At 41.3% G+C, this 23,837-nt stretch overlaps 1 protein-coding gene across 1 annotated transcript in view; it reads right to left on the minus strand.

Moving 5' to 3' along the window:
• Positions 1-994: 994 nt before the first annotated feature.
• Positions 995-23,837, minus strand: part of egfra (epidermal growth factor receptor a (erythroblastic leukemia viral (v-erb-b) oncogene homolog, avian)) — a 39,109-nt gene continuing 16,266 nt past the window's right edge. Inside the window, exons 2-28 of the mRNA XM_079172424.1 lie at positions 20,659-20,810; positions 19,138-19,324; positions 18,887-19,018; positions 18,698-18,766; positions 18,428-18,546; positions 17,893-18,034; positions 17,332-17,448; positions 16,660-16,786; positions 16,475-16,548; positions 16,300-16,387; positions 15,963-16,162; positions 15,655-15,787; positions 15,121-15,211; positions 14,303-14,460; positions 13,417-13,455; positions 13,108-13,252; positions 12,743-12,865; positions 11,716-11,814; positions 10,334-10,519; positions 9,881-10,036; positions 8,632-8,707; positions 7,238-7,384; positions 6,966-7,063; positions 6,670-6,837; positions 4,409-4,456; positions 4,210-4,303; positions 995-3,289 (exon numbers count right to left, since the gene is read on the minus strand). Of these exons, the coding sequence (XP_079028550.1) occupies positions 2,946-3,289; positions 4,210-4,303; positions 4,409-4,456; positions 6,670-6,837; positions 6,966-7,063; positions 7,238-7,384; positions 8,632-8,707; positions 9,881-10,036; positions 10,334-10,519; positions 11,716-11,814; positions 12,743-12,865; positions 13,108-13,252; positions 13,417-13,455; positions 14,303-14,460; positions 15,121-15,211; positions 15,655-15,787; positions 15,963-16,162; positions 16,300-16,387; positions 16,475-16,548; positions 16,660-16,786; positions 17,332-17,448; positions 17,893-18,034; positions 18,428-18,546; positions 18,698-18,766; positions 18,887-19,018; positions 19,138-19,324; positions 20,659-20,810 (3,512 nt within the window). The 3' untranslated portion in view covers positions 995-2,945. The remainder of the gene's footprint in view (positions 3,290-4,209; positions 4,304-4,408; positions 4,457-6,669; positions 6,838-6,965; positions 7,064-7,237; positions 7,385-8,631; positions 8,708-9,880; positions 10,037-10,333; positions 10,520-11,715; positions 11,815-12,742; positions 12,866-13,107; positions 13,253-13,416; positions 13,456-14,302; positions 14,461-15,120; positions 15,212-15,654; positions 15,788-15,962; positions 16,163-16,299; positions 16,388-16,474; positions 16,549-16,659; positions 16,787-17,331; positions 17,449-17,892; positions 18,035-18,427; positions 18,547-18,697; positions 18,767-18,886; positions 19,019-19,137; positions 19,325-20,658; positions 20,811-23,837) is intronic.

The raw sequence follows: 23,837 nt of genomic DNA on the forward strand, positions 1-23,837 counted from the left end.
CTATTGAACGCCAAAGTTAGAACAATTATTCTAGTTTTGGTTCACCATGGAATTTTCTTTATGCAGAATCTTTATGGAAAGATATAAGATATATAACTAATAAAAGAAAGATAAGGATTTATTTGATGAATTCTAATATTATTATTATTATTATTAATAATAAATATAATAGAAAAATAACATCTTCAAATCTGAATATGCTTATTTAAAACCCTTAGGTTCATTAATCATTAATGAAATCAAACAGTACATTGGCTAAAGGTCACGATTGGTGCGTGCTCTTTTCATGTGATCACTTCCTCCTGGTCTCCTGGTCTCTGTTGTTAATGTGATCAATCCAATCTGATTAAAGTCAATCCAAACAGTCCTGATGAAGCAGATTAGCTGAGTTCTAAACTGAAAAATTCCTTGTGTTGAATCGTCAATAATGGTAACAATGGATATTTCTTTCCCCCTTACTTTGATTGTGCTCATTTAGTTACAAATATGTTATTGACACATACTTGAAACCAAGTTTTCCTAAATGTAGGAATATTTAATATAAATAGTTTGCAATCTAATCTCTAGAATCTGCAGAAATGTATACTAACTTCATCTCAAATGTAATGCATCTTTAACTCTAAAGTTTTAAATTGGTAAAAATCTGCTGTGTTGGCAGTTCGAGCGTGCAGTTTAATCTAATATCTTCCCCTCGGGTTAATATTTTAATCACCCTAAAGTTTTTATGTCCTGAACACAGCAGACAGCACCATATCTTGGTTTAAGTAAACCCTTGTTCAGTGAAATAAATGACTCAGTTTCCCCCTAGTTTACATATAGAACAAGGCTGTTAAATACAAGTAAAACTCCTCAGTTAGGTTTTAAACTGAATAATAGCATTGAAAGGCATATTTAGGAAAATAAACAACATCAGCCCACACCACTTTTGATCAATGAAATATAAAAAGCTATTGTTTTATTCTCTGTATTCAATGAGATTGTGTCTCGCATGCTCACTCAAGCTTCTTTTATCTCATCAGTGGTGGTTTCAAGTCATGTCATCGGTGCTCACACTGACAGAGTGGATGTTGCTCCCTTGAGCTGATTATCTGCTCAATACATTTCATCAAAGTGTTGAAAGTCTTGGAAGTTCTGCAGGCATCAAGATAAAACGACTGAGTAGATCAGTGAATCACTGGGCTCCCGGTCCTTCCTGTATCTCGCTCTTCACTTGTAAGCTGTGGGGGGGAAACAAACACCGTCTTTCCATAGAAAAAAAAGAAGATTTATTCAAGTTCACTTTTGAATGAAATAATCACAATTCAGGAATAAGTGCATATTCACGTATGATGTGACAAAACTGTGTACTGAGTATAAATTATAGGTGACTATTTTGGGGTATATTACAGTATAACCACTGTTTTCTGTACATGTACCTGTGTAAAATCTGCAAAAGTAGGCTTTCAGGTTGCTACAATAGTATATTCCTTTAAAACTAGGAATAATATTTGCAAAGTTTAATGGTCTTGCAAGACTACAAGACTTTACAGCTAGGAGCAGATTCATAGATATGTTGTCAACACCCTGTGTGACACAACTGTCTACATTTTTGTTAAAAAAAAACAGAAAAAAAAGACAGACAAGGAAAAGTCTCCAGCTACTAATATCGACACTTTAGTCCACACACATCAGAAACATTCTTTGTTTCTGATGTGAGCCATTCAAATAGTCTGTAAAACAACTCGTGTTTACAGGGAAACATACTTCTAACACGTTACTCACATGACCTAAGACAGTTCTACCAGATTTCTTTCAAACAAGAGACAAAGAAAACTTTAAATCTGTTTTGTTGCATTAATAGAAACTTTAAGCTGCAAGTCCAAAACTGCTAACATTGGGAAATAATCAGTAAGAGGACCAGAAAATACTTCCTGGGTGCAGAAACTGATGTGCCACAGTGATATAAAGCTAACTTTGTGGGTCGACACAAATATGCTTCATGCTACAGGAGTGCTGCGGGTTTTCAACTGGAACTCTACCCAGTGTGAATACGACCACACTCGCATATTTACCATCACATTCTCTACATAGTGCGATATCACACATCAGGGGACACAGGAAACTCTTAGAGAGAGAGAGAACAACCAGTTTGTAATACATACAGAACTGTCTTAGAGCATAAAAGTAACATATTTAAACAATACAATTCTCCAGTATTCCCATTGAAACTGACTGTACATTCTGTACATTGCATTTTCCTCGTTGACTCAACCTTCAGGATGAGTGTCGTCAGGCCTCTGAAGGACCACAACAGTCGAGCCAGCATTTTACTCTTAAAAACTCCCTTTAATCTTCTTGTGCACCGCCGCGTGTTGTCAACCCTTTAAATTCCAACATGTCAATACTTTTGACTGATTGTGTATCTAACTTGTGACTCTACAACACAAGGACCTTCGGTTGTGATTTGGGTTGAGCTGAAAGTTTCTGCTCTTTGAAGTATAGAGCGTCTGCCTCCTAAAAATGGAGGCAGTTTACATCCTCTTTTCAAGCAGTCTTTCACCGACACAGTCGGATGACATACAACATCATTTCCAACATTTAGGGAGATTTTCAGAAGAGCTTTTCACGTTCAGACGGGGGGGTTACGACGTACTGACAAGAGCACATCTGATCCAGCAACTCTCAGGTCAACTGAGTCATCTTCTGTCCAGCTTTAATCAAGAAAAAGTCATTTTGTAGTTCGGTGGTGAGAGAAAAAAAGTCTTTGGAATGAGAGGGGTTCTGCCGGACAGTTCTGCCTGCATGCAAACAACACGGAAAGCTCGTACAAAGTGTCACTTGACTCCGTAAGACATAATAATAATTGATGGTACCACTTAGCTATGCCCTCTCAGCCAACACATCAATGCTCCTTATTAATGGAACAGGAAACAGTCTCCTCCGTATGGTCTGTATCCACTGTATCCTCAGTCTGGGCCCAGGTACTCTGCGTTTTCAGCCGCTGGGATGTGTCCGTTGGCGTGGGTCTTGAAGGTGGGAGTGAAATCCTGTTGGTAATCAGGGTTGTCGATGCTATTCTGGGGCTGGTATTTCTGAACGCTGTGGACCGTGCCGTTGGAGGTGAGCGGGAGGATGGCGGGGGACGTGATCTCGTTGAGATACTCGGGTTCGATGGCCTCGTTTTTAAAGCAGTTAAGGTACTCGGTCTCCGTGTCGTCTGACGAGATGGTGGGAAGGGTGGTGCGAGGTGGACCCGGGTGCTGGTAGATGGGATTCATCACGTCTGAAACTCCGTTCTGGTTCATGTAGTCTGTAAGAAAGACACTGACATTAGCAAGGGCACGGGATAGTTTCTCATTAAGTGTACACACAGCTTAAATAGAAACTAGCAGGTCATTTATAAAAAACCAACAGAACATAATGGTGGCATGTTTCAGCCCATTAACTGCAAACCATTACATCCCTGCGCTGCTGATCATTTTCAGTTTGCAAATTGACTTCCAACCTTCCGGGCAGCCACGATTTGGAGTTAAAGGGCCAGTTCACTATTTTTCCACATAAAGGTCAGTTGATTAATTGTACTACTTAGTCTGTCACAACAACTAAACAATATATTCTGTGTTACAAACTCTGGGCATTGAGTTTGAAAGAAGTAGATGTTTAGAAAGTGTTATCAAGACACATTATGGGAAATGTAGAATCCAGTGTTTCTAGAGCTTCGTCCTTACTAAAGGCCTAAAATTCAGGATATCTTGGCTGCATCGATTTTGACCAACCTTATATAACTTTATGGTAAACAGTAGTACACCAATTTAATGGTAGCATGGTAGTAACAATCAACGTACAGACTTTAAAAACTTGCTTTAGACAACCAGCCAATTAAGTCCCTTTGATTTGATTTACTTTTTAAATCAAAGTTACATCAACATCAAGTGGCAATACAGTTGTGAGGAGCCTCTGATCTGAAAAATCTTCCTCAATGGTGCACTCAAGGAAGTTATTTGCAGTCAAAAAGCTATGCATCTATGAGACACATTTTCCAAAGGATTAAAATCTTCAAAAAAAAAAAAGTTCTTCAGCAGTGCAATAAGTACAGCAATATGCTCCTTGTGCACTAGATGTCCCTCTTCCTCTTCTTGTTCAGGGACAAGGGGAGAGCTCCACTGAGATTCACTTGAATAATGTGATGAAGTGGTGCCACTGAGGGGTTTGAAGTTGCAGGATACTTGCCTGGAGATGGCAGGAAGGCGTCGTCTAAAAGTTTGTCTGTGGGGTCAGGAATGTATCGGAGCACCACGCTTCCATCTCTGCTCGGGAATGCACTCTGCAACAGAGGACAGAGGTTGTTTTGTAGCACTGTGGCACATAATACAAATCATTTAACAGAAAGATACAAGTCATTTTCTTTAAAGGATAGATTTTCCCTTACGAATAATCCATTTCTGCTGTGGCACGTTCCGATGCTGCTGTTCAGGCTCTGCAAAATAGATCATAAAAAACAAGAGTTAATGTCTGAATGCAGAGCAGGAAATTGTGTTTTATGGATCAATAACACATTTTGATATTCCTCATTTATCAATAAAGCAGACATTAAGGGAAGAAAGGTTCAAAATGTAACCAAACAGGTAGTTTCAGTGCAATGCACAACACAAGCGGTGCACAATATATTTAGGCAAATACTATATTTTTGTTATCTTTTTCTTTCATCGTATTTGATTTGTACGTCCTTCTTTTATTCATAGCTTCTTTTAAAGTGCGTTTCCTTCAGTCACTGTGGTTTATTTCAACGCTTCTCAGCGGATAATAAGTTCCCTTTGAATCGTGATAGTAATGTGTGTTTACGGTACCCGAGGAACCAGAGCTGTCATCTCAGCACAAGCCGATGAGGATCGAAATAAACGAGAAGATTCATATTCATTCAGGCAATCTGACAAGCTTTGTTGAGTCTGTCAGAGTCTCGAGTCAAAGGACTGTGAACGGTGTTAAAACCATGGAAACCGAACGAGAACAGAGTGACAGCTGTGGCAACGCAATTACTTTCAACAAGAAAAGGAAATTAAACACGCTGAAGGAGCGACCATCTGTAAAAAAATAATTCTGGACCCATAGCGGGCCGTGCCCCAACAGTGATATTAAAAACGCAGGCTTGTGCTGAGCTTTTATTGGACAACGATTTTAAAGAGTTGCCTGCAAAGGTAATTACACTTTGAAGCTTGTATGGGCTAACCAGGCTGTCAGTGGCCGGCAATGTTCCCAGATACAGGAGCCAGGCCTACGCATGGCCTTCACTGAACCTGGAGTAGAAGAGTTCTCCTTGTTCAGTTCTCATCAATCAAAGGGCACCTGGGAGGAAACGTGGGAGAGGGGATGATGCTGATGAGGACGAGTGTGTAGGGGTCAGGAAGCGGAGGAATAGTCCCACTGGTGACACTTAAACAGAATGAGGGCAGCTGGGTTCAGCAGGGTTCAGGCCAGGTACGACTGGCCGCTCAGATTCAAGTCGGAGCTAATAGTTTAACTCTGCTCGCCGATCGATCATCTGGATTCAGTTCAACTGTCAGCGTTCTGCTTCTGCTGCTTCATGCGAAAGATAATTGCGTTCGTTTATTTCCATTCTGACGCACAGGGTAATGATTTATGCAGGCATCCCATTTCCCAAAACACAGTTAAAATAGCACAATTACATTTTCAAACAGTTGACTGCATGTTGGTAAAGTGTGCACTGCTGGTGCAAGTTCTTAATCAATTAATGATGCTGTTTCTGGGAAATTGCTCCCTTCCTGCAAAGCAGCTGGTATTCCTCTCTCACTGTTTGGATAGAGAAGGTAACTGTGAGTGAGTCTGCCTTCTTTAGTAAAAAGGTATCTGTGTCTCATTACATGAACAGATTCACTTTTTTTCTGTTGAATCTGTGACAATATTCTGATGTTTCCCAGATTTGTGTAAAACCTTTATATGAGAAGAAGTAAATGTGGCTGACCAGCTCAACGGCTGCTATAGTTCAAATACAATGACTGTGGCCCAGTATTTTCCAATATGTATGGTTATACAGGGTGTATAGTTCAGAGATGGGCCTCTCTCTCTCTCTCTCTCTCTCTCGCACTTAGGTTTTCCTTTATTTAACTTGTTGGTGACGTTGAATGTTTCCTGTAAGTGGACAGTCATACAACACATCTTGTGAGGTACTGTAGGATGTCTTCTCAGTAGAACTACACCACCTTGTGGAAGCTCTAAAGACATAGACACTAATCAGTCTTCACAGTGAGTGACTCAGAGGCCAGTTGGGTTAATAAATGATTTTGGTCAGTGCATGATTGTTTGACTACACTTATTTCATGACCAAAGAAAAAACAAAAAAAAACATCTTGCCTTGAACATTCATCAGAAATGGGTCAGTGGTTTGGCAGCGCTGGCTTTTTTAGAGTTAGAAATGTTGTCTTTAAATTATAGCATTCATTTTCTATTTTTGAAATGCCGGACCACAAAGTGGAAATAATTCTCCCTTCAAATATATTTTTATGAAATATCAGCTTTTTTTCCCAGCCCTGCAGGATGCATCATAGTCTCTGCTTTTGCCAAAATCTGAGCTGCAGCACCTCAACGTCAGCTGAGACAGAGAGGCAGATGGACGTACACACTTGATCCAACACCTTTGATGTGTGTGTGTGTTTTTTCTATGGAGTAGCTTACTGTGGAGTGAAGCAGCGGGGTGGTGGACTTGCTCCGGCTGTTGAAGAAGCCATGTTGTGGCACCAGGTACTCGTCCGCATCCACAGGGTCCTCCATGCCCTCCCCGCTGATCAGGCTGCGGTACATTCTAGTGTCTGTGGGACTCGGCAGGTGCATGCGATCATCGCCCTGGAATATAAATAAAATGTACCTTGTCATCTTGGTGTGTCTAATAGGTTACTACAGTTACATTATCAAATAAACTGAAGTCTCAAGACTGTTAGATCTGAGGTAACACCTCAAAAAAAAAATCACACCTGGATGACCAGATATCGAGGAGGATCCCGAGCCATTTTTGAGAACTCGGCTATTAGTTCCCGAAAACGCGGTCGGCTGTCTGCGTCAATCATCCAACCTGTACAGACATATCAGCAGATATCATCATGAGACAAGAAGATGAAATGAGACTTTTAACGTCTGTGGTGAAATTATCGGAACTTCAGCAGCAGCAGCGTATTTTAAAAGGAAATGATCATATGAATACACTTCGGAAAAGCAGAAGCTTTCAACCGCGGCCCACCGAGCTTACATTTCACCATGATCATGTAGACATCTATGGTACAGATTGGTGGCTGAGGCAGTCTCTCCCCTTTCTCCAGGACCCCGGCTATTTCACTGGCTGGAATCCCGTCATACGGTTTGGTCCCAAATGTCATCAGCTCCCAAACGGTTACGCCTACGGAAAGGAAGACAGTTGGTACATGTCAGTCTGCTGAGCTGTCATTCACTTTGTTTTGCTCCCAATAAAAGAGAGGAAATGAGAGTGACAGGAAGTAAGCTTCCCGAATATCACACAGTATCAAAATAGCTATGTTGACAAATTGGCTCTGCCTGCAGGAGTGGGAGTTGGCAGGATGCATTTCTCTGTTGGAAGAGCTGAAGTAAGGAAAAGGGAGGAAAAGAAGCCTGTCACTTCTGCCAGGGTCTGCTGATGCTTCTGCCATATTGAGCGGAAGGCAAGATCAAAACCCTTGGGAAAAGAACATTTGGAGCTGGCCCACACAATAAAGCTATGCTGTGTGTGAATGCATCTGTGTATATCTGTGCTCCTGGTATACGTGTGCTCCTGGTCTACGTGTGCTCCTCCTGGTCTGCGTGTGCTGCTCCTGGTCTGCGTGTGCTGCTCCTGGTCTGCGTGTGCTGCTCCTGGTCTGCGTGTGCTGCTCCTGGTCTGCGTGTGCTGCTACTGGTCTGCGTGTGGTCCTGGTACTAGCAGAACTGTTTATGTGGGCTGTGGCAGCAACCTCTTCTGACGTGATATTGTCCCTCTGAGACCGTTGGTGTTTAGGTGTGTGATAAACGTGTCCTAATAATCACAAATGCTAGAAAGAAGTTTTCCCTTCTCATTTTGTGTTTTAAGACGTCGACGGATTCAACTTGAATTACCACCGCGTGGTTGTATTCGTCCACAAACCAGTCAAGTTGCAGTTTACCTCCATGTCTGTCCAAAATGTCATCACTTTATCATTTCATCCTATTAGACAATTGTGTGAAATTGTTATAATTACCATATGAATTCTTGAGCTATTGCCAAAAATGTGTTTTGTGAGGTCACAGTGACTTTTGACCACCAAATTCTACTGAGTTCATCCTTGAGTCCAAGTGGATGTTTGTGCCAAAGGACGGATGGACGGACGGACAACCCCAAAACATAACGCCTTGGTCCAAGGCTGGCGCAGAGGCATACAATACAAAAATGCCTTTCCTCTCTTTGCCTCACTTGAAGTTAAAACAATTTTGTTGGCAATGAATGCACATTTCTCCACTGAGACTGTCACCAAAACTCCTCGGGAATACAGAAACAGCTGTTTTATATATCTGGAGTTGCACAAGGATTTAGCTCAGTCTGCATCGCAAGCAGGGCTCATGCCTCACTGGGTTAGAGGTCCAGCATGTATTCACAACATAAAGCACTACACTTACCATAGCTCCAAACGTCACTCTGGTGTGTGTATGTTCTGTTCAGGATTGATTCAAGAGCCATCCATTTAATTGGTACCTGCAGAAAAAAAAAAGTAGAAATGTAATAATCTCCAAATATTGCAGTAACTTACTTACGTGAAGAGAAGCTTGTTGAGACAGCGGCCTCAACTGTACACTTGCCAGTGGACTCTCAACAGCAATGTCTATAATTTTTGGATCTTGATATCGTCTAGTTAAATTTGTCTTCTTTATTCAAAGTACTGTATTACTTTGGTAAATTGAAATCCATTTCTGTTTTTCCCATATACAGTATGTAATGTAACTGTACTGTCACCTAGTGGTGCAGAATTGCAATAATCACACATATAAAATCAAACATTTTAGAAATGTCAACACAGTTTGCGTCACTAAAAGCTTAAAAAATGATTTCTGTGATGGTTTCCTGCAGACGGAAGTCTCGTACTAAGTGGATGTCTCTAACCTGTCTGGAAAACTGTCCTGTCATTTTCAATCAACAACACGTTTCAGAATATAATTGCATCAAACTAAAACAAATAAAGGACGTGTCAGCAGTAGCAAGTGTCTATGTTTGAGGTCCAGTCCAGCTTTGTCTGGATGAATTTCAAAAGAACTGGACATCTGCCCGTCCGGTGAGAACGGGCAGATGTCTGGGGGAAAAATTAAACCACTGATGTAATAAAGTTACAACATTATAAGGTAATACAGCAATAAAGAGGAGTTTTACAGTGTCATTGAATTTTAGACCAAGTTAAGCAAAAGAATGCACATTTGGGGTAATCATCATATTATGGGAAAAATATTACATCATCGGGTACTACGGAAATAAGTGTATAGGTCACACTGTAATTACAAGTAAATACAAACACTACACATTTTTCTGTGAGGAAAATGGTGCTTTCAGTTTCTCAAAGAAAACATTGATAAGAGAAGGAACTTATCTGATTTGTTATTTCTCTTCTTTCTGACAGAACTATCAACACTCACTTACATAAGATACAATCTAGAGCAAAACTAGAAATGCAAAAATAACATCTCTCATCCATCTACAGGAAGTCATTTGTCTAACAAAGATCACATTTGTAACAGGCTATAAATGCATATATATGGTTGCTCTTAGGCCTATTTGAGTGCAACAACAAATAATGACTATAAAACAAAAAAAGGGCAGACAAACACTTTCATTTAAACTTATTTTTACGACTTGAAAATACTTTAATCTTCAACCAACCTTTCCGCCATCTGCATGGTACTCTTTCTCATCCGCGTTGAGGAGTTTGGCCAGACCGAAGTCGGTGATCTTGACATGTTGAGGAGTCTTCACCAGGACGTTTCTCGCCGCCAAGTCACGGTGCACCAAGTGGCGCTCCTCCAGGTAGTTCATACCCTTTTGCCAAACAAACGATGAAGTACAAGTTGTTACATAAGCACAGTGTTCTTGGAAACACTACTTGATCAGACATGATCAAAGTTGTTAAAGTGCTTTCAAAATAGACTTGTCATCATCATATAATAAGTCATATCATTCAACAGTTAAAGGCAGGATGAACTGTGCTTTCTAGCAGTTGCAAATCAAAAGAACTTGACTTGCTCTGCAGAAATACTCAGTTACTTTTGGATTAATCATTATTGTCGAATAGACCATAACATGTAACTTCATGTCTTCACAAGGTTTCGCTCTTACCTTGGCTATCTGCACACACCAGTTGAGCAGGTACTGGGAGCCGATGTTGTCCTTGTTCTCTTTGACATAGTCCAGCAGGCAGCCGTAGGGCATCAGCTGGGTGACGAGCTGCACAGTGGACGTCAGGCAGATGCCAAGCAGACGACACACGTGGGGGTGTTCAACGCTGGCCATCACATAGGCCTCCTGCAGGGCGCATGTAGACATGAGAAAAAGAGTTTTAACATTCAATGTTTTATATTAATTGGAGCAGTCAGGTGACACCAAACGAGGAACAACACCCCGTAGCTAGTGCATGGACAAAAGGAGACAATTGGCATTCGCATTGATGGATTGAAGGTGCAAAAAATGAAATTGTCTGTTTGAGAAAAACATCTTACAGCCCATTCCGTCTTCCACTGAAGCAATATTGGTAGAAAATCTATTTTTATTCTGGAAACTGATAGCTTAAGAAACATGACATTTGCGGGAAATATTTGGTGTTTGGTGATAAGTTTCTTAGCAGCAGTCATGCCCAGCCAAGCATATTTTATGTGGATCAGCTGAGTGGAAACTCAGTCGTCATAACAGAAAAACGAAGGATAATCTGCACCGGCCACCACCAAGGAGATCCGTGCAAACAGCACTTCAAACTGAGCTTTATTTAGTAGATTTCCTGTCGTGAGTACATGAATTGTACCCCAAATATTTTCGACATGACCATTAAAGTATCATAATTGTTCAGTAAAGAACCACTTGATTGTTCGGAGCTCTGTAATTTTGACAGTCTGATGCGGAAGAGGCTTAAAAAGCACATTTAAAAACAAGCCTCTGCCCTTAAGACATGAAGTTCAGAGGATGTGTACGTCCACCACAAGCTCCAGATGTGCAGTGACTGAGCAACGCACCCACAAAATCACAGGATCTAAAGATGCACATTCAGCCGTTTGCGTAATGCATTTGGAGCAGGCTGCTTTCTCAGTGCGGCTACAGGACTGCATTCCTCTCCAGAACACCTCAGCCTTGGATTAAAAAGCACCACCCACACACAGCCCTCCATTTCCTAGAGCCCCGTAAGAGCGTGACCGTGTAGAAACATGACCCATTCTCTTTTACAAGGAAATTAAGTAGTCGTTAGTTTCAAATAACGTTGCATGTGTCAAGTTGAATTGACACATGGGAAGCAAACATTTTCATTCAATTTGTGCAACACATTGAGGTTGAAATATTGTAATAATGTGCATAGAGGTTTGAGCTTTTATATGAGATTTCCCAGCAGCAGCAGCACACATACTTTACTGAAGTCGTCTGGGAAACAACATTCTAAATGAATGGCTTTTCTTAGTTCTGACTCAGAATTACAGTAAGCTTCAAAAAGGTACCACATAAATCATTAAACCTACGTCCAAGATCTCTTTGTTAGCTTTCGGTGATGTGGCCTCTCTCAAAACCTTGATGGCCACCGGGATCTTCACATCCTCTCCCTCTGGAACCCACAGGCCCTGTACGGACACAAGTTTGTCATTTGACATGCTTTAATTACACCGGAATCATCAAGTGAGCGCAAGTACATACATGCAATGTACAGTACAATTACAAAACGCTGACGTGTATGTATTTCAACACTTTGTACTCTACTATATGGCACTTGTACTTCCATTTAGGTTACTTTCATACTACATTACAGAAGATAATATCATACTTTTCACTACACTTCATGTAGTTGCTGTGTTTTACATACAAAACATATGACCAGTTAAAATGTATCAACATGTTACTTGTAATAGAGCACTTTTTTAATGCTAACTATAGATGTCAGTACTTCTTACACCACTGACTTAACCTAACCCCAACCCTGACCATTACTTTTGTGTTTGCAACCATAATCCTAAAACCAAGCCTTAGCCCTCAAATAGCCCTTTGAAAGAATGTCCTTACTTTCTAAAAATGTCCTAACTCTCAAGGTCCGACACTTAAATTGGTTCTCACAAAGATATCAATTCAAAAGCACACATGCACACTTGTTTTTGTTCTAAGTGAGAAGATGGCATTGACTTACATTCTCTCTCTGGAGATAACGTTAGCCTAAAAGCAACCCTAAAATAAAGGCCTAACTTTGTAGAGATCAACGTTTTGTCTCCTTATGAGCGAAAGTCCCCACAGTATACTGTTGAACACGTATCCCCACAGTGAGATTAATACGACTATATAGATACACACATACACACAGCACTGAAAGTGAGAGTGCTCTCACTCTTCACACATGCATGATCCGGCAAGTTAAAAATGTGTCTTTTAATTGAAAAATTGACAACAGATGAAAACGCTGGTTATGTAAACTTGGCACGTGGAGTACTCCTGAGCTCCAGCTTCAATAAAGTTCAGCGCTGGAGCGGAATTTTGAGACACAAACCTGAAGCATGTTATTACCTTGTAAACTGTCCCAAAAGCTCCCGATCCCAGCACTTTGATTTTCTTAAATTCGGGTTCCTTCAGAATCCGCAGCAGAGCCTGGTTTGGTGCCTCTCCACTTGGAGTCAGAGGTTCAACCAACTGTAAAAGAAGGAGTGAATATCTTACATACGGTCGTGCAAACAGCTGTGGTGATTCTTTCAAAAATGCACTGTAGGTGCAACAATATTCTAAAGAAATCATACAAAAAAAGTCAAATACTGTTAACATAATATGAAATTGATGCCATGTACCGTCTCTGCATAAAGCAGGCTTGTATCTCTGTAAATGATCATCAACAGACTAACATCTGGACGTCTCCCGACTCAGTCCGCTCATCTTACCTCTTTCTCTTGGAGAAGTCTGCGCATGGTTCTCTTCCTCTTGATGTGGCGTCGGCGAAGCAACACAAACACAGACAGGCCTGCAATAAGAACGGCCAGCAGCCCACCGACCACACCAGCCGAAATCATGGAAAGGCCAGAGTGGCTGAAAGACAGGCGGTAGCAAATTTAGGAACGCAGATAGAAAACAGAGCACATTCACAAATTCAATAAACAAGGAGAGATGAGATTAGAATGTCCAACTTAGGCAAAGTCAGCATGCTAGTGGATAATTAAGCATCAGTGATGAGCGTTACTGTATTTACTCACCTTTTACTCTGGCAGCCTTTGAGACCACGTCCCATGCACCTGTAAAGAAGTCAAAGCAAAGAATATGATGTAACCGTACCATCATTTTTTGAGTCATGTTTCTCTATGAAGCTAAAACAAGCAATCAGGAACAAAGGCTTTGCAATCAGCGTTCATCAGAAAATCTGTAACTGTTGCCACACTTCTATGTTTCCTATTTAATTTCAACGCGTGAGAGCAAAAACACTGAGAAGATAATTAGTTGCAGCAAAAGCATCCAAGTTTCCTGCAAAAGTCTACGAGAGTAAATACTTTGAGTGCATCAATCACGGGGGGCCACTGGGGGCTGTTCCGTTCTATGTAGTCCAATGAAACATACGAGTTGTGGACATACTTCATCATATTTTATTTCATAAAAGTTGTACGACACAGCTACAAAAGCCCATCCACCGAGGACCGATTAAAGGACGATCTGGTATCCCTGAACCACAGTAACCACCAGGATACCAACCAGCCGCCGCCGCCACAGCGGTTGATAGTCTATCAATGTGAACATTAAGTCAGCGTTCATTTCTGTTAGTTATTTGTTTTGTGCAGACCTCTATGAGAAAGGAATGGAAACCAATAGTAAACAGTTATATAATTAACTTTATTTATCATTCAAATAAAATCTCTTTCTTTTAATCTTATACTCCCAGATTCTTCCTATATTGTCCTATTTTATCATTAATCTCAGCAAAGATGTCCTCATGTTAGCCTCTCCCTCTCCCTGCAGTCTGTGCCAACAGAGCCACAGCTGACCCTTCTCGCTTGGATTAAGTAACTGCATCAACATTACGACAGACAAATGTTTGCAACACAGAGAAAGGCAGTGCCAGTTCTCAGGTCAGCTGAACAATGATTTTACCCTTGAGTGCAGTTTTTGTGGCACAGCTTGCAAACTTTCATCTCGTCTGCGTATTTCCACACCAGCATGTCGTCCTCCCCTGGCACGCCTTGAGGACATCGAGGCACACAGAACAGGCCGTCTTGGAAGTTGGCACACTTGCTACAGTTTCCAGAACCCTGAAAGAATAATAAAAGAAATCCATTTACAACTGGAGAGAGTAGTAGTAAATATTATGTGAATGACTCTGTCTCATAGTAATAAAGAAAGCTGCGTCCATCTTCCTCATGAAGATGTTAATGTTTGGCAATAAAAAAAAAAAAACACCCAGAAGTGTCAGGTGGTTTAGTTTTGGCCAGTAAATCTATGTTCACTGAGAGACTAAAAGTTCTGCAATGTAATGCTTTCTTTCAGTGTCTACTTGTCTTGTCAATAACAACATCCTACTGCTCATGCTCAGTTAGTTGCAGCTCTTTAACCAGCTCCAAAATGGTGGCTGGGACTTGTTGTTTTCAGTCAAAGACGAGATTATGAGCATTTAAAAGTAGACTGTGGGCCAACTAGATCAAACAGCCACACCCCTCATCCCAAACACAACATGCCTTGTGGCTACACTGCATTATGGTCTATTAAGGCTTATGTTGATGGAGAAATGGGTAGCGCCGAAACTTCAGCAACAGATTTCATGCTGCATAAATTGTTGTAATTTGTGGTCTACAAGAACATGAAATATATTGGCGACATTTTAGATTCATAAATAATGTCCACAAAACTTTTGTTCACAGTATTTTTCCCCACTCATTTTGAATTGCAACAATAGTCTGGTGTGACACACATACAGGTGCATTGCAGGTTGCGGTCCCATTCATGCGTTGACACTCGGGGTGACACTCCATGCAGGTTTTATTCACGACAGCCTCCCGAGGCTCTCTGCAAAAACAACAACAAAGCTGACACACTGTCGCCGCTGGCTCGCCTCATTTCAAACAGTTACACATGAAGCGAAATTCTTGATCCCTTTTTTGAGGGCACAAGTTAAATTGTAAGCATGTCGAGATTCAATGTTTGACAGAAATCTGCAAAGATAAACAGATGTGAGTGAATGTGCCATTTCAGCTACAGTGTTTGTCTTATATCTGCTGGAGGTTTAACTTCAAAATACCTTGGAATCGTTCTTGGTCTTTCAATTGATTGATTAACAAATCCCCAGTGTCTAATGTCTAGTCTGGAGAGCTTGTGGTATGAAAATATACTTTAAAAGGAGTTAACTGTAGAGTACACAGATCGGATGTTCAGACTGTATGTTTGTCTTAAACAAGGAAGACTGCATTTCAAAACTTAAAAAGGCATTCAAAGACAGATTCCTCCCTTACCCCTCCAGGATGTTGCAGGAGTCAACACAGCTCCCATCACGGCTATGGTCACGGCAGGCGAAACACATGTCCGGGCCGGGGCCCCAGCAGCTGTCTGTGGAACACTTCCTGTCACAAGTGTTGTTCCTCCGGGCTGAAAACAAACATATTATCTCAAGAAGGGATCTTTCCCGCATATTTATAAAATTTTTGTATTAGCCTTCAATTATTAAATGTAGCTTGTGCATTGCGAAATCAGAAGTTACAAAAACAAAACGAGAAAAAAGGGGTCTGGCTGAAATCTCCGTGGGAAACCGATTGTAATTTACCACATGTGGCAGCATCAGCATTCTCCTCTATGGTAGTAGTTTGGCTTTGTGATTTGAAAAGCCCCTTCCAGTGGCTTTTGTTTGTGTAGCACAGGTTTCGGTTCTTAAGGATGACAACGTCGCCATCGCTGATTTCTTTCAGGGAGCGAAGGCCCAAGTAGTTGATACCGAGCTGAGCCATAATAACACTGCGGCTACCCCTACCAGAGACAAAAGGGTGGAAGAGGAAGAGAAGAAGAGAAAAAGGAAAAGATTTTATGACAGCCTTGGGAAAAACAAATTCATTGCTAGTGATCGAGTGGTTGTGAATCTACGGAAGTCTTTACAAGGAACATACCGTTTGGTTCGTCCTCGAACGATCTCCAGATTCTCAAAAGGACTGAGTGAGTTCATGTTCTCTGGCCACGTTTGAATCAACAAGTATCCTGAAGCAACACATTAGCCGTTAGTTGTGAAACTCGTTAATGTGCATTTAATGTGTCATGCATTACTCATGTCTTATGCACTCTTACCAGTAATTTCCTTCACCGTCTTAAACACATCAAGCTGGGAAGGCTCCATCTTTGGTGTATTGGTATACGCATCTCTACAAATAACAAGAATGAACATGTTGTCTGCCATTAATAAAAGGTGCCCGGTGATCTATTGCAGTAAATATAGTTGATTTACACAAACAGGCATGAAGGCTTTGACTCACCCATAAATCGATGTGTGGATGATAGCAATGTTACCATTGATTTTCGTGCAGTTTTTAAATGAGTCAATGTTGGTGGCATTGATAGACAAGATGTGAGTCAGGTTTCCGGCCCCGAGTCCATTACACACTGTAAACAAATCAGTAGAGAAAATGTTTTAAAACGCTTGACCATACTCTAATTTTGGTATAAAGCTAAACCAAACTGAGCAAGGTATTTTATTGAAGGCAAACTGTGTTGTAGTACTTTAGTAGTAGTAGTATTCAGACACTTTACCTCAGTAAAAAAAGCAATACCACCTTGTAAAGTACAGTAAAAGCACTAATTATTATCAGCAAAATGTAAAGTATCAAAAGTTATATATTGACTATGCAAGAAATGTTTTCCCTTAAAGTGGCATATTACTGTATTATGTATTATGAAACTGGATCATTACTAGTGGTGCATTAACATCAAAGTAGCATTATAACAATGTTACAGACTATTACGTGGATTATTTCATAACAACGTATAACATTTTATGTTCATTTTAAGTGAATAATCCTATTTCCAAAAAACTGTTAAAAAGTAGAATTGTAATGACGCACAGTACTTAAGTAAATGTACTCACCACTGCAAACAATACAGTGTATGAGTCAGAAATATGTCCTCAGGTTGATAGCTTAACCCCCTACCTTTTGGACACAGTCCGTCACACTTGGCGCACTTCCTGATTCCTCCCTCGTCCACCTCGAATGTGTTAACACTGCACGTCCGCACACACGCTCCATGATCAGTTACAACATAGTTATCTGGAAAGATTTCAACATTCATTACTTCAATATCATGTAATATTCAACATTTGCAGATTTAATAACATCAAAACCAATCTAAATGTGCCTTTAAGCATTAATAACCTGTATGAGTTATACCATAGTATGACTTTTGGTACATCATAATGATGCAGGGTAGGGTGAGTAATACTGGGACAGACTGTAAGTTAAACTGATGAGGAACAGTTGTTGCATTAACACGCCCTGAAACTCAATCATTTTCTTTCTGTGTTTCTGCAGTTTATAATTAAACTTAGACAAACTGTAACCACTGAATGTGTAACAAGCCTGAAGGACAACCTGGGCACTTGTTCAGCTAACCACAATGTGAAAAAGACTGTCAGCTACAGCGCATGCCATGAATCACCCCTGTCTCCTACGTAGCAACTAAACGGCACCCCCAATACGTTTATCCGTCCTTACGTGGGCAGCTCTTGACACAGGTGGCCCCGAAGTTGTACTTTCCATGCGGGTTGGGTACCAGCTGGTGCAGGTTGGGGTCGTAGCGCATGAGGCCCGGGCAGGAGTCCTTACACACCCCGTCGTCCTGGAAGTCCCGACAGGCCTGCAGCACAAACAACAGTCATCCAGTACACTGGGACCATAACAGAGCCCCGCTCTTATGATAACACTGCATTCCTCTACAGTCGAGGCTTAATCCCCAGAGCTGCACAGAGAGGGAGAGCAGACGCCGCTACTCGAGGCACTGCCAAATGAAAGACTGTACCAGCAGTTATATGTGTCATTGGTACTGAAACCAATGACAAAACTTCTGATTATAAGAACAGATGCTGCTGAGTGACAGATTTGTTTTCTTGGAGGCTTCTCATCCAGATTTAATGGATGCATGCAGAAGTATGAAACATTCAGAGTGTTTTGTCGTCTAAGCTCGTCTCTTCCCTAGCTCCTTTATCGTATCGTGACTCTTGTCAGCTATGTGAAGGTGTCTTTCTCTCACCAGACAGTCGGTGGGCCGCGGTCCTGTGCAGCCTGCAGCACAATGCTCATTACAGCAGTCGCTGGGTGAAGGCCCTTTGCATCTCTTCGAGCACTGCTGTGCACAGTTCAGCTTTGTTACTGCAAAAAAGAACGGGACAGAGTCGGTATAATGACCTGCAGCAAGAATTCTGTTTTCTATTTATTTCTAATAATAATATACTGATTTAAAAATATTACAGATGTTTGTTTTTTTCCCATGATAGAATTAAATAACAGAATAAGAACTCACAGGTCTGACAGTTTTGAGGACCAGGTGCCCAGCACGAACCATTGAAGCAGCTTGGGTCGCATTTTTTACCTGTAAAATCAGACCACAAGGAAAAAAACGGGGTGAAATGTTTACTTCACACCCTTTAAATTCTTCAACATCACATAATGAATTCCTGTGCGACCATCTGCCGTGAAATGTTTCCCTTACAGCGTGGATGGCTGATGGCCAATGGGAGCACCATTGTGGGTTTGCTGTCAGCGTTGACAATATCATACCACTGAATCGTTTCCACATTGCACGGCTGGTTGGTCCCAAACTTAACGCCTCCTTTAAGAATTTCTGCAAAGAAAAGCGTGAATCCGATAAAAATACACAATGAATTAATTAATTACAAAACATCACTGTTTTTACAGCTTTATAGCAACATATCACAGGGAACCGAAGACAAGTGGACTGACCTGTCAGGCTGGTCAGAAGAAGCTCACTGGTGACCTGTTTTGTAGCTTTCTCATAATTGGTCAGCACAGCGAGGCCAAACATTCCCTCATAGAGCGAATGACCTCGAATGATGCGCAGGTTCTGCAGAGGAATCCTGGATGCTGTGTTGAGGGCGATCAGCACATAGCCGCCCACTTCTTCAATAGACTGAGGAAGAAAAGAAATAAAGAGAGAAAGCCTTGCTGTGAACTGAAGTAGCTAACGTGCAAAGCGAGGGGTTCACCAAGCGGAAAATGAAGTCAAATAAGATAAGAACTGAATCTGTGGGAATGGGATTTCCTGCAGTTATATACATTTATATCAAACTCATAATACAATGGGGAGAAATTGTCTGTCCATAATAATGGTAAAACAAAATCATTTGAAATGCATGTCAATTACTGTAATATTGATGTAAAAGCTAAATCATATTCAGTTTCAGATGGTGTTTACTTTTTCAAACTTACAGTCAAAGTTAACTTAACATAATGATAGATAATAATGACCGCTGCGTAATATTTTGATTGGTATTCAATTCCAGTATATTTTAGAGTATAAGAGCAAATATAAATGAAATAGCTTTTTTGCCCCATAAATATGTACAAGAGAGCGTAACTTCAGCTTTAAGATTCTGACCAGAACCTGCAGATCTTCCTCTTAGGCTACAATCTCCACCAATGAGATGGCGAGAGCAGAATGTGTGCAGCCTGAGAATGAAAACTGAGGAGGCCATACTTTCTCCTCAAAAGACCTGGAACTATTGCACGATATCTGCTGACTGCATGTTTTTTCTTGTGTTTGTGTCTTGCATGTGAGTGAGTGAGCGTGTGTGTGGTCCCTCGTCACATCTGCCCAGTGTTCACAACCTTGTCGTTACAGCTGGTGTTCGAGCAAAGCTCCAACCGGAGCGTCATAAACACACTGAATCATCTGTCACTATGGACTCACTCTCCACTGATTTTAATTATCTGTACTGAAGGGATAAGAAGAGCCAGCGAAGATCCAGGATAGATTGTCTAGCAAACTGGATTTAGACCACCAAAGAGATGATGGAAAACTTCTCCCATCTGTAATGTGCACGTTTAGCCAGGGCTAGGAGAAAGATTCAATATGATCATTTATCATCTTTCAGTGGAATCGTACCTAGATTAAATCATTTATTGTGTCATCTAAATTGATAATAACAAGCACACACTAACTCAAATTTCTCAGAAGTTCTCACGTGAAATATCTTGAGGATATGAATATCATTTGTAGTTTTGTCCTTTCGTCGCAATTTACATGACCACTCTCTGCGATTGACAAACTGTTATGTTTATTTTGCTCTTAGTTAAATGAGAAAATACTCAGTACTTTTCATTTGTCAAGTATTTACTGATTTACGAGAAAGCATGCTATATTGTGACATATATCGTTATTGAGATGAGAAATGACCAATATCAAGATGGAAGTTTTTTGCAATACGTTTAAGCCTCCACCGCTATAATGAGTACAGTCCTTACCGAGAGGAAGGACAGGTCACGGTGGTCCTCCATGTAGGTGACCTCCAGGTTCTCCAGCACCACGGTGCAGTTGCTGTAGGTCTTCACCATGTTCAGGTAGTGGTCATCTTTAGAACCCAGAAGGTTTAAACGGTTGGTGATGCCTTGGCATACTGCAGGAAAAGACAAAAAAAAAAATTAGTATTTTGTGTCAGAAACTGGAACAGTGCTGTAACAGCCTGGCTCAATTTATGTGTGTGCGTGTCTCTGTTTGTGAATTTGCTCTGCACAGTCATAAGTTGGCCGACTTTCAAGTGAAAATAGCCGTTCTGTGTTGCATCTACAATAGGAATCAAATCTCAGCAACCAAGTGAGTTCTGGCTCATGAGTCAAAGGGAGCGGGCTGTATTTACACTGGCAAAGGCCTGAATCTTTCCACTGCTATGCGGGCTAGTTAAAACAACCACTGCGACCAGCATCTCCAGGCCCATTGTGAGAAAAGGATTTGGTGTGTCACAGATTCCATGACATTTGCGAGTATGTTTCATGGGGAAACTTTAAGCTCTCCGATTCTCACAATTGTCATCGGTCTCAAGAACCTCAGCCGAGTTTAGGTACATCTGATGTTGTGGCGAGTTCTTGACTAAAAAACAACTTAGGGTTTACATCAAACGCTGATCATGCACCTTCTCGACTTTTCAGTGCCAATAACAACAAAGGCACGATAGAAAGATTCACAGGTTTACGATTGTGTGCTGATAATGCACCCTACCTGACCTTTATGCAATAAAGTATTTGGATAAGGAAGGCAGTATTACTGATAAGTGCAGGAGACACAAGAGGCTTTTACTGTAATGGAGTTTTTAAAAAGGGAGAATGTGTGTCTTTCGAAAGCAGGTCGCCTTCTTCTGTTCAACAGTCCCCCGAGCTGGTCAGACAGGTTCTGACTGGCACTGAAGAAAGAGTCAGCTGTGTTTAACAAGGTGCCACCCCTCCAATACACACACACACACACACACACACACGCACACACGCACACACGCACACGCGCACACACACACGCACACACACACAAAACAATAATAAGCACTGATAATATAGTCTTTATTTATGGCTTAACTTGGGCAATAGGTACCGAAAACCAAAAGATTCTTCTTCCTGTTCATTAGAAATGATGGCGCTGCTGTAATGTCTCTTGGGTCACATTCCACAACGTGTCTGCTCTTGACTGCAACGAAAGGCAAAGCATGTGCTCGGAATTCTGAAACACACCTCACAACGCCGTACGCAGTTAAAGTTAAATGCACTGCCGCATTTCTGATTTGCCAAATTGCAGAAAGAGACATAACATCATCATTCAGCTCAGTCAAACTAGCATCTGAAGCAATTATTTTGTACTTTTCCGCTTCCACTGAGCATTTTGCTCACTTTGTTGATTTGAATTCACCACAAATCAACAGCGGTGGTGCATCGAATGAGCCAGAATTAGGCACAAACATCTGTCTCCCGCCCACCCTCTCCCCCCCCCCCTCATTAGTTTGTCCCTGAGGGGTCTCCCTGACATGAACCTTTCAGTCCAGCAGCCTAACGCCGTGGCAACAGAGGCAGGCTAGCAAAGGCAAGCTGACCGTTTTAATTAGGGGAACCATATGAGATGTAATTAGCCCCCTAATTATTACGCAGACAGGGACACCAAACTGTAATAAACAAAAAGGTTGTGTGCAGCTGTGAATGTTAATCAAGCTGATTTGGACATTCTGACTGACAGTTCGCTGATAGAGATGCTGATAATGGTTAATAAAGAGTGTGTTGGATTGGCATATATAGCACATCTATGGATATCTCCCAGCATGCTTCCTGTCTGACTGTTTTGTTCAGGTAATATTTATAATGAACAGTAAAGGTGACTTAAGGTTCAACAAACTTCCTCCACCAGAGGTTCACACAAGGAAGAGAAAAAAAAGTTGATTGCTCAAGCAAGCAGCAGAACAGCCACAGTAAACATTCTCCTCTGTCCACTTCTTGATATCATAACTCGGTTGCAGGTGGTATATGACCTGATATTGCACGACCATAAACTGACTTCCTCATCAGGCTGCAACTCATGAGAAAGAACCCAGGTGAGGCTGTGGCTACATAGTTATAACTAAAAGATGGCCTCGTAGTTTAACCAAGACTTACTTCCTTCTAACAACTCCTGTATACAGTATCTGAGTTAGATGTGTCATGAAAGGTTGCACAACTTACAAACCACCTGTCTGCATAGAGACAGACTACAGCTTGTGTGTAAAAGAATATGCAGATTGGATATTAAGGGACCCTGTTTTTCCCTTAACATCTGATTCAATTTTGACTCATGAAATTCGTTAAAAACACAGCTCACTGTCTGCAATCTGCTTCAATGTAAGGGTGGGGCCTGCAGTGACGCAACTGATACTGTGACAAAGACTAATTACAGATTGCTTCACTTCCTCCAGCTGTATTGTCGTCACAAAATGTCCAGGAGTGGCAGGTCTGGTATATCTCTGCTTTAGTACTGTATGTATGTGTGGGTGTGTGGGTGTGTGTACAGGCATGTGTGTGTGAGTGTGCAACAGCGCGAGGAGAACATACTATTCCCTGGCCTGCGCCGATCAGCACCCAGTCAGAGCTAGACAAAAGACTCCATAAACCCGACCATTAGTCATCTAAGCTTGTTGAAATGTGCGGTCGCATATCACTTGTTAGATGTTTACTCGGGGACTAGCGTTGGAAGTCAAGGGTGTGTGGGTAGATATTCGTTTCTTGAGGCTATTGGATCTGCTAGACTACAGAAAAACAGTGGCTAAGCTAATTATGTGAGATAATTAGCTCATTGTTCAGGTCCACCCTCAGCACACATACCACGAACCAGACGCGAAATTGAGAATGAACACGTTGTACTGTTGCAGAGAATCCAGCTCAAATCTGTGTTTCAACCACCTGTGTTCCTCTCCAAGAGCTGGACATTGAGGAGTAATCACTCAAGTCGTTGCAGATAATGCTTGAAGGTTTGTTTGTTTGCATGTAAAGCAAACAATCGCTGGGAAACCTTACAATATACTGTGAGGTTATACTGAATCTCTCCTGACAAAATTTGAACTTAAAGAAATAGTTCAACATTTCGGGATAAATACTTATTTACTTTCTGGAGGAGCTGTAGTTGAGAAGATTGAGGCCAC

Source organism: Pholis gunnellus, assembly GCF_910591455.1.
Source record: "Pholis gunnellus genome assembly, chromosome: 14".
In the NCBI taxonomy this organism is placed as follows: Eukaryota; Metazoa; Chordata; class Actinopteri; order Perciformes; family Pholidae; genus Pholis; species Pholis gunnellus.